The following is an 11,143-nucleotide window of genomic DNA, read 5'->3' as shown; positions in this document are numbered from 1 at the left end:
TCTGCCCTCCTCTGACATTTCAAAAGGGGCCTGTTGCAGCCTCCTGGCACCCTTGTGTCTGTCTCTGGTTCCTCCCTAGAACATCTGGTTCAGTGATGGCCTTCACACTTATCTCTTAACACCCATTCCTTATTCACACACAGAACAGAATTAATTTACATAGAACATTTTGAATAGGAACATCAAATTGCAATGCAGAAGAAAAACAATCATGGCATTCTTTTACTTATTTTAAAATGCTAAGCCTACAACAAAGTGGTTAACAAAATGGGATTAAGAAGTGGTCTTTTTCCTCCTCAGAAAGGTTGCTCACTGGTAGTCATGGTAATTATCTCCAATGCCTTGGTAAGGAATAACTTGTCCAAAGTTGCTTGATGCAGAATTTTTGTCCCAAGAAAGAAGGGAAATAAGCCACAGATTTATGTCCTTCTGATAAATTTTTTTGGCTCTACAAGAAATTCTCTTAAGTGGGATCCCCAGAATCCAAGGAAATCAGATCTTATGGGCTGAAATAGAAGCCTTTGGATTGGTTTGAATCCAAGACAGATCAGGTTAGTCTTGAAATAAATATTTTGAAAACAGATCCATCTTGGATAAGAAAGTCTTGCATCCATGAGCTGGGATTCCTCTCAATGCAGAGGAGAGAGAAAAAGAGACACCATAATTCTCAGGACAGATTCAACAGATAGATTCAGTTGTGCCTTCTCAGATCCTGGGATTACTGAAAGAATAGATGCCCTTGAATCGCAGGGAAGTTTGATCACTCCTTTGGAACTAGCTATTCACTTGGTAAAGGCCACAAGTCTGTGGAGAGCCTTACTAGAGGACCTGTTCAAGAGAACTAATTCAGCATTGATTCTGAACCCAATCTCCTAGCCGATCCACTCCTCCAGTGGCAGCTGTATTTCTCCAGCACTGTCATTTTCTGAGATCTAAGATTATTTATTTTGGTATTGCTGAGGGCCTTGGGTCTGGGGAGGCAGATTAATTTGTTGCTTCTCCTATCATTGCTATGGAGTCTGATCCTGGGGTTCCTTGATGATCTATTATTATTTTTAATTCATTTAATTAATTCATATGGTTAATTACCTGATGCTAATGGTTCTTACTATTTTGAATGGTTCTGGGGCTTTGTGGCCGTGCATGTGAGCCACACAATGGGGCTCTGAAAACAGGGTGCATTCAGAGAGCAGCAGCTGCTTGATAAGTAACACTCTTTCCTTCATCTTTAATAGTTTACAGGCACTTAGAAGTGACACTTACCTTGATTCTCAGCAGCCGCAGCAGTCACCACCCACTGGGGAGAGAGCAGCAAACAGCCAGGATTCGAAATATTCCTGTGGTCCTGGAGAAGGACAAATTAGATTCTCCCTTTTCTTCAGTGTGAGGTTGGTTATATTTAATTTAATTTTCACATAGAAAATAAATGATGTCTTGATTTTGGTTGACAATGGTACCATGACAGGTTTCAGAGTAACAGCCGTGTTAGTCTGTCTTTGCAAAAAGAAAAGGAGTACTTGTGGCACCTTAGAGACTAACCAATTTATTTGAGCATGAGCTTTCGTGAGCTACAGCTCACTTCATCGGATGCATACCGTGGAAACTGCAGTAGACATTATATACACACAGAGACCATGAAACAATACCCCCTCCCACCCCACTGTCCTACCGGTAGGACAGTGGGGTGGGAGGGGGTATTGTTTCATGGTCTCTGTGTGTATATAATGTCTACTGCAGTTTCCACGGTATGCATCCGATGAAGTGAGCTGTAGCTCACGAAAGCTCATGCTCAAATAAATTGGTTAGTCTCTAAGGTGCCACAAGTACTCCTTTTCTTTTTGCAATGGTACCATGGCAGACTTCCTGTGCCCTTCTGTTTGGATAAGTTAGTTACTCTGAAACCTTAGTTAGAACTAAATGCCTCTCCTATGATGCCATCAATGCTCATGGCCTGATCTGTCCCTTCAGGGCCAAATGGTGCTATTTAGCCACTTACCTCTGCAGGAATGGATACAGAACCACACTGCCCAAGGGGAGTTTGGGGACAAATAGTTCTTCAGAGAGGCACAGTCCTTCCCTGAGCACACTGGTAAACCAGGCCTACTCCATGAGCCAGTGCAGAGGAGAGGCAGGGCCTCCCTTTTGGGGTGCTCATAGCATCTCTTCCTCCTGGGAGAATTCTGTGCAAAAAAAAAAAATTCTGTGAATGCTACTTTAAAATTCTGTCTATTTTATTTGTCAGAATAACACTATATACATTTTGGTATTATTATTAAATTATTTTGGTAATTTATTTAAAAATACCTGTCAACAAATATGTCTTTAAAAATACAGATGCACAAAATTCCCTCAGGAGTAGAGAGTTAAAGAAATCCCTATGACAACCCAGTTCCTGTTTCTCTGCCCCCTCCCCTCCCAGAGCCCAGCCGTGGGGCATCCCCTCCCCAGTGCAAACACTCCTCCCCCAGCCCAGCTGTGGGCCCCCCACAGCCCAGACACCCACACCCCCTACCTACCTACCCTGCAGAGCCCAGGGATCCAGTGGGAAAAGCAACCTGATGCTGGGTCCTGGGCTTGTGTGTAGTTCCCTGCATGCTGCCCTTTTCCTTCAGGGCGTGCTGAGAACTGCACTTGCTGGGAACCCTCCAGATCTCTCCCCCTGGCAGTCTCTTCTATTTCAGAGCTGGGTTCTGCTGGGTCCAGAGGCCCCCAGTGGTGGCTAGCAGCTCTGCAGCCCATTTCTGTGAGGAGGAAAAAGGAAATTCTGCATGCACAACTTTAATTTCTGTGCAAATTCTGCATGCACAGTGGTGCTGAATTCCCTCAGGAGTAACCTCTGGAGTCACCCTTAGGGAGCTGTCTTTGCAATGCCCTGACTGTACGTTAAGGACTCAGAGCGCACTGAGCCAACAGTTCCTCCTAGCCTGGGAACGCGTCCCTCCCTAACCTTAATAGTCTCTTAAAGCCAGTTTTTGTATGGAAATATTACCTCTCCCCTCCCCAGACTGGAATGCCCCCCCACATGCACATGCTAACTCATGCACAAACTGCCTTAAATTTACTCTCCAGAATTAAAGGAAGGAGCCCCTCCCCAAACAATATGAACGTTGGGAGCAGGCCTGTGATTTGGAGCACATGCTGCCCTGTTGTTATCCTGTAACTAACTGGAGGAGCAGCTTGGGGCAAGGTGCTGGCCTAGCTACTGGTGTCCTGAGGAGTTGGAAGCTGAGAGAAGTTGGAAGCAGTTGGTGTGAGCAGTGCAGCCAAATCCTCTGAGTCCCGCGTGATGCCTTCTCAGGCCTCTTCCCCTGGTGATGTCTCCAACGCCCATCTCGTGTGATGCCTCCTCTACCCCAGACCTCCCTACTGGTGCATCATCCCACTTCCCCCTCCCCACCTCTCTCCATGAGGACACTTTGCATCAATGAATGTGAATTGTGGTGGTGGAGGCTGAAGCATGCAGGCTGATCTTGATTGCAGAGTGGAGAGAATGAGTGAGCCACAGCAGATATGTCTACACTGTAGTTGGGAGCAAGTCTCCCAGCTTGAGTAGACAGACTTGTGCTAGCAGGGCTCGAGCTAGCACACTCAAAATAGCTGTGTGGACACTGCTGCTTGGGCTGGAGTGCAGGGTCTTGAGCCCATCCAGCCCCCCCTGCTTGAGAGCCAACATTCCAGCCCAAACTGCAACATCCACATGGCTAACACACGTCTGCCTACCCAGGCTGAGAGGCTCACTTCCCACTGCAGTGTAGACAGATACAGAGGGGCCCTGGCCCTGAAGGACTCACCTCAGGCTGTGGTTGCCTCCTTACTCACTGTCTTCACTACTCAGGAATAGGATATCTCCCCAGAGGAGAGGCACTTCAGCAGCAGTAAGATCTGTGTCTTTTCTCAGCTCCAGTGACTCTCTGTATCTCCAGATAAAGGACTTTGTTTCTCCTATAAATATTCAAATTGAGGGAAATGTGTAGGGTGACTCTTGGACTCAGTCTTCTCCCCTTTAAAGGTCTCTGTGTTGTCATAGGACGGCAACAACATGTCTAGAAACCCACGTGCACCAGATATGACAGTAGTGGCCAGGGAAGATCACCACGAAGCAGAAGATTTTGAGATGACCCTGGCAGAGCTGCATGCCCTGATGGAGCTACGATCTGTGAATGCTCTGAAAAAAATAAAAGAAAGTTATGGAGATGTCTTTGGAATCTGCACACGGCTCAAAACATCCCCCCAAGAAGGGATAAGGGGAGACCCGTTAGATATAGCCAGAAGGCAAGCAGTTTTTGGGAAGAACTTTATACCCCGCCAAAAACCTAAATCATTCCTTCAGCTGATATGGGAAGCATTACAGGATGTAACATTAATTACATTAGAAATTGCAGCCACTGTATCACTAGCACTTTCTTTTTATACCCCGTCACGAGGAAAAAATACAGTGTGTATAGACAACCATTCTGCTACTGAAGAGGGTGAAAATGAGATGGCTTGGATTGAAGGAACTGCAATTCTTTTGTCCGTAGCTTGTGTAGTATTGGCAACAGCTTTAAATGATTGGAGTAAGGAGAAACAATTTAGGAGGTTGCAGCATCGTATTGAAAAAGAACAGAAGTTTGCTGTCATCAGAGATGGTCAAGTCATCCAAATACCCATAACTGACATAGTAGTTGGGGATATTGTGCCTATCAAATATGGTGACCTTCTACCAGCTGACGGTGTGCTTCTCCAAGGGAATGACCTCAAAATAGATGAGAGTTCACTCACAGGAGAATCTGATCATGTTAAGAAAACTTTGAGTGGAGATCCCATGCTGCTTTCTGGTAGCCATGTGGTGGAAGGCTCTGGAAGAATGGTAATAACTGCAGTGGGTGTAAACTCACAGATGGGAATTATCCTCACTTTGCTTGGAGTGGGAGGAGAACAAGGGAAGGAGAGAGTGAAAAAAAAAAAGAAAGAACAAGATGGCTCGCCTGAGAACAGCAACAAAGCAAAAGCTCAGGATTATGCAGCCACAGAAATGCAGCCTGGAACTAGTGAAGAAAGCACTAATGGAGAAGAGACAGTCAACAGGCAATCAAATTTGCCAAAAAAAGAAAAATCAGTCCTACAAGGGAAACTTACCAGATTAGCAGTTCAGATTGGCAAAGCAGGGTTGGCAATGTCTACAATCACAGTGGTTGTCCTTATAGTTTATTTTTTAATTAAAACATTCTTGATTCAGGAGCATATCTGGACTGCTCAGTGCACCCCAGTTTATATAAAATATTTTGTGAAGTTCTTCATTATTGGAGTTACAGTCTTGGTGGTGGCCGTGCCAGAGGGTCTCCCACTTGCTGTCACTATTTCACTTGCCTACTCTGTAAAGGAAATGATGAAAGATAATAACCTAGTGCGGCATTTGGATGCTTGTGAAACAATGGGCAATGCAACAACCATTTGCTCGGATAAAACGGGAACATTAACCATGAACAGAATGGCAGTAGTCCAGGCTTTCATCAGCGAAATGCATCATAAAATTATTCCTGCATGTGAATCAATTCCTCAGACTACTCTGAACTATCTTTTAACAGGTATTTCTGTGAATTGTGCTTATACTTCCAAAATATTGCCTCCTGAAAAAGAAAGTGGCTTGCCACGTCAGGTTGGCAATAAAACTGATTGTGCCTTGCTGGGATTTCTTCTGGATTTAAAACAGGATTATCAGGCTGTAAGAAATCAAATACCAGAAGAAAAGTTGTATAAAGTATACACCTTCAACTCTGATAGAAAATCAATGAGTACAGTATTGAAAAATGTTGATGGTAGTTACCGAATGTTCACCAAGGGTGCTTCTGAGATAGTACTTAAAAAATGCAACAAAATCTTGAATGCTGCTGGTAAACCTAAACCATTCAACTCAAAGGACAATGATGATATTGTAAAAAATGTGGTCAAACCTATGGCTTCTGATGGACTCAGAACCATATGTCTAGCATTCAAAGATTTCCCAGCTGGGCAGCCTGAACCAGAGTGGGACAATGAAAACAATATTATCATGGAACTTACATGTATTGCAGTTGTTGGCATTGACGATCCATTGAGGCCTGAGGTTCCTGATGCAATAACAAAATGCCAGAATGCTGGCATCACAGTGCGTATGGTTACTGGCGATAACATTAATACTGCACGCACAATTGCTTTGAAATGTGGTATTTTGCATCCTGGGGAGACCTTCCTTTGCTTAGAGGGAAAAGAGTTGAACAGACTAATTCGTAATGAAAAAGGAGAGATTAAGCAAGAGCTCCTAGACAAGATTTGGCCAAAACTTAGGGTGCTTGCAAGATCCTCTCCCACTGACAAACACACATTGGTAAAAGGTATAATTGATAGCACCATCTCAGAACAGAGACAAGTTGTGGCAGTAACTGGCGATGGTACTAATGATGCACCAGCATTGAAGGAAGCAGATGTTGGTTTTGCTATGGGCATTGCTGGAACAGATGTAGCTAAAGAAGCATCGGATATTATTCTCACAGATGACAACTTCACAAGCATCGTTAAAGCAGTTATGTGGGGCAGAAATGTATATGACAGTATCTCCAAATTCTTGCAGTTCCAGCTTACTGTCAATGTAGTAGCAGTAATTGTTGCATTTGTGGGAGCATGTATTACACAAGATTCACCACTGAAAACTGTGCAGATGCTGTGGGTGAACCTCATTATGGACACATTTGCTTCTCTTGCTTTAGCTACCGAAAAACCAACTGAGTCTCTCTTGCTACGGAAGCCTTATGGAAGGAATAAACCCCTAATCTCCCACACAATGATGAAAAACATTTTGGGTCAGGCATTCTATCAGCTTGTGGTCATCTTTACACTTGTTTTTACTGGTGAAAAGCTTTTCGATATTGACAGTGGAAGAAATGCTCCTCTGCATTCCCCACCCTCCAAGCATTACACGATTGTATTCAATACTTTTGTGTTGATGCAGCTTTGTAATGAAATCAATGCCCGAAAGGTTCATGGTGAAAGGAATGTCTTTGAGGGAGTATTCAGTAATGCCATCTTTTGTGCTATAACTGGTGGTACATTACTTGTACAGTTAGTTATAGTAGAGGTTGGTGGGAAGCCCTTTAGTTGTACTGAGCTTACAGTAGAACAGTGGCTATGGTCACTTTTCCTAGGGATAGGAACATTACTGTGGGGCCAGCTGATAACAACAATTCCAAATAGCTATTTGAAGTTCTTGATAGAACTTGGTCGTGGGCGGCCAAAGGAAGAAATCCTTGAGGCAGAACTAGCTAAAGGTGCAGGAGAGATTGACCATGTTGAAAGAGAATTATGTCATGGTCAGATCTTATGGTTTAGGGGGATTAACAGAATTCGAGCGCAGAGCCAAGTAGTGAATACATTTCGTACTTCCTTTTACGAGGAGTTAGAAAAACCACAAACACAAAGTTCAGTTCGCAGCTTAAGAAAATCTAAGCAATGAATTTTAAGTCCTACCTTCCCATTATTGAAACATCACTCAAAAAATAATACTGGGCTAAATGTTAACGCATTCACTGCGTTAAGAAATATATGGCGTTTTTCACACACGGTGATAACAAGACACTCTTTTTGTCTTGAACTGCAAAGAAAGGCACACTGGTGTGAATGGAGATTCAGCATAAAAAGGCTGCTCCTAGCTGTACTCAAAAATGGGACTGAAGAGCTTATTAACAGCGCTTATGTTTATCTTGAGCCTTTCATTTGGCTTTTTTGAGGGAAAGGGGTGAGCATGCCTCCAATCTATTAACTAATTTCTGATGTCAGCTGTTAAAATGTGACTAGTTTATTTTATAAAAGATAAAGATCTTTTTATAAAGTTCATAGATTCTTTTAATTTTGCTCTGTTTATGGCACATAACATAGTGGTATCACTGGAGTTTTGAAGTGACTTCACTGCACAGCATGAATGGATTTGAGTACAGTGTTTAATATTGTTAAATCTTGAGAACTGTCTGGAATAACTGGTTTTGTTCAAAATTCAATAGGATATTGTTAAATGTGGAAGATCGATAAACAATGGAACTTGCTTGAAATGTTTTTTAAATCTAACATAGAATGTGTTAAATCAAAATGGATCAGTACATTAGTCATTTTTGTCATTATATTAGCTCATTGCTATCCTGGAGCCCCATCCAGCTCTCATTTAAGTCAATGGAATATTTGCCACTGACTTCAGCTGCGTCGGATCAGGCCCTTGACAATCTGTGGAATGGGAGTATGTTCATTTAAATCTAAGTGTTTAACAACCTCCCTCCAGCAGGAGGGTTGTGTGTACCAGGAGGAGTGTTATGATAGGTGTAGTTGGCATGTTTTTGTTTTGTTCCCCATAGTGTATGAACATTTCTTATTATCAAATAAAATAATTTTGTAAAAAGCTCTTTTCTCCCATATTACTTGATCAAGATAGAGGCCAGCATCTGGGAGAAATCATCAGGAAAGTGCCTAAAGGGGTGGGTTGGCTGCTTTGGCTGCACATGGCAGAAAGTTGGGGGAGCAGCTCCAAAGGGTCCTGTGCACTTTAAGAGGATGAATGGGAGGGGCAATACCATGGCTAAGGCAATGGCTGCTCATCTCACATTTTCAAAAGCCCAAAAGGCTCCCACCTCTCCCTGCAAATGCAGCTTCTCTAAGGGCTTGTCTATGCGCCGCTGTAGCACTTAGGGAATGTCTATACTTAAAACACTGTTAATAAAGACACTCTAAGCCGATGGGCGAGAGCTCTCCCATCAGAATAGTTAATCCATCTCCCCAAGACACAGAGGTGTTGCGCTGTGTACAAAGGGGATTAATTCAGTATAATTACATCACTTGGGGGTGGATTTTTCACACCCCTGAGCAACATAGTTATACCAATATAGGTCTGTAGTGTAGACCAGATCTTACTGAAGACGCTACCTACGCCGACAGGAGAGCTTCTCACATCAACATAGGTACTTCATCTCCCCAAGAGGCAGTAGCTAAGTTGATGGGCGAAGCCCTCCTGTCAACATACCACTGTCTACACTGGGTGTTAGTATTTTCCACACCCCTGAGCAATGTAGTTTTACCAATATAAGTTTGTAGTGTAGACCAGGGCACCCATTGCCTCTCATAGCTGCAGCACACACCCATATGCTGACTGCAATGATAGTATGTGTTGGAGACAGAAAGACAGACAGAGTGACAGATTAAGTTGCTCTGGCCAAGGAAGGAGAGACAGAAGGGAAACTAGGCATACCTCTGGGGGAGGCCAGAGGGAGGAGATGATGTGCATTTTTTGATGGGATGAACCTTGTCAGGCTGGGGGATGATACACAGTGCTACACCTGTCATACTGCTTCCAGCCATCCTTCTGCCTCTTTATATAAAACAGAATGAAGAGCCAGGCTGGCACTGGCCCAGAGCTGGAAGAAGAGGAAGACACAGTTCTACTCTGCTAATAGGATGTCTGAGTGTGCCAGGGTCTTCCTTGACCTCCCAGAAGAACAGGCCATGCAGTGGTAGAGACTCACCTTGCAACTGTAGAGTGAGCTCAGTGAGAACTTAGAGAGAGCCACAAAAGGGACGCATGCTCTTTGTGCCTTCAGCACAGTCACTACCATCCGGGGCCTTCCAAAAGACCAGAGAGGAGACTACAGACATTGCACAGCCTCAGGGAGTCCGTTCAGGCCCTTGTCAGAAGGGCACCAGATCACATCAGCTTCTCATTGAAAGAGTCACTCAGCTGTTGACCATGTTGGGGTTCCAATGTCCTCTCAATGCTGGGTTGTGGCGCCACAGGCTGAACAGTGCAGGCTTTCGTAATGGGTCTGTGCAAGGATTCCCAGTGACTGTCACACTGTTTTTTTATCCTCAATAATTCAGACCTCCCAGTGTTGGATGGAAGCAGGGAGGCAGATGATGGATTCCTAGTGGGTGAGTACCAGACAGTACTGAAGTGCACACTGTCACACTGTCTGGAGTGGCTCATGACTATGAGTGCCTACCTCCGGGCAGACTGTCAGAAAAACGGCAGACACTTCAAGCTGGTGGTGTGTTCTATAATTAGATTTCACCAATCCAGTAACAAATGTGAACTCCTGGATCACTGTACCAGTCTTACCATGGAGTCACAGACTGTCCCCTCAGACTCTCCAGTCTATCTTGCCACCCAGACATACTGGACCTTGTGATAAAAGGTCACTTATACCAAAAATACACCAAATCAGGTTACTTCCAGTCCCAAGAGACCAGCCACTTACCCAAGATCAATTGGTAATCTAGATCTTATGCCAAAGACAACCCTGGCAGCCAATTCTATAGTAAACTAACTAAACATTTATTAGTAGGGCCCTACCAAATTCACAGTAAAGAAAAACGTGTCACAGACCGTGGAATCTGGTCTCCCCCCATGAAATCTGGTCTTTTGTGTGCTTTTTACCCTACACTATACAGATTTCACAGAGGAGACCAGCATTTCTCAAATTGGGGGTCCTGACCCAAAAGGGAGTTGCAGGGGGATCACAAGGTTATTTTAGGGTGGTTGTGGTATTGCCACATTTACTACTTCACTGCCTTCAGAGCTGGGTGGGCGGAAAGCAGCGGCTGTTGGCTGGGCGCCCAGCTCTGAAGGCAGCACCCTGCCAGCAGCAGCACAGAAGTAAGGGTGGCAACACTATACCATGCCACCCTTACTTCTGCACTGCTGCCTTCAGAACTGGGCAGCTGAAGAGTGGGGCTGCTGACTGAGGGCCCAGCTCTGCAAGAAACAGCGCAGAAGTAAGGGTGGCAATACCATACCATGCCATCCTTACATTTGTGCTGCTGCTGGCGGCAGCTCCTCCTTCAAAGCTGGGCTTCTGGCCAGCAGCTGCTGCTCTCCAGCTTCCCAGCTCCGAAGGCAATGCTGCTGCCTGCAGCAGTGCAGAAGTAAGGGTAGCAGTACTGCAACCTCATCTACAATAACCTTGTGACCCCCCCCCCAACAACTCCTTTTTGGGTCAGGATCAATGTCCCCTCTAATTTTTTCCATCCATGTGCAGAATGAATTTTGTTATGTTCAACAAATTACCGAGGTAATGTGCGGATGTGTGCCACCAGTAGAAACAAAAAACCTAGATATAATATACTTTGACAGAGTCAGGCCAGAGGGCTACAG

General features: G+C 44.4%; 1 protein-coding gene across 1 annotated transcript; it reads left to right on the top strand.

The window, feature by feature from the left end:
* Positions 1-321: 321 nt before the first annotated feature.
* Positions 322-7,468, top strand: LOC144269546 (plasma membrane calcium-transporting ATPase 1-like). The gene is made up of 3 exons (XM_077825332.1): positions 322-345; positions 4,028-4,237; positions 4,691-7,468. The coding sequence occupies exons 1-3, from the start codon at positions 322-324 to the stop codon at positions 7,466-7,468; spliced, it is 3,012 nt and encodes a 1,003-aa protein (XP_077681458.1).
* Positions 7,469-11,143: the final 3,675 nt, after the last annotated feature.

The sequence above is a fragment of the Eretmochelys imbricata genome, chromosome 8, assembly GCF_965152235.1.
Source record: "Eretmochelys imbricata isolate rEreImb1 chromosome 8, rEreImb1.hap1, whole genome shotgun sequence".
NCBI classification, from domain to species: domain Eukaryota; kingdom Metazoa; phylum Chordata; order Testudines; family Cheloniidae; genus Eretmochelys; species Eretmochelys imbricata.
Note: the sequence above shows the minus strand (reverse complement) of the source record. Positions and strands in the feature narration are given on the sequence as shown.

Coding starts and splice junctions, on each gene's coding strand:
- LOC144269546 (XM_077825332.1), top strand. CDS start 322: ATGGTAATTATCTCCAATGCCTTG. Junction 346..4,027: donor TAATTATCTCCAATGCCTTG/GTAAGGAATAAC, acceptor GTGTTGTCATAG/GACGGCAACAACATGTCTAG. Junction 4,238..4,690: donor TCAAAACATCCCCCCAAGAA/GGGATAAGGGGA, acceptor CCTATCAAATAT/GGTGACCTTCTACCAGCTGA.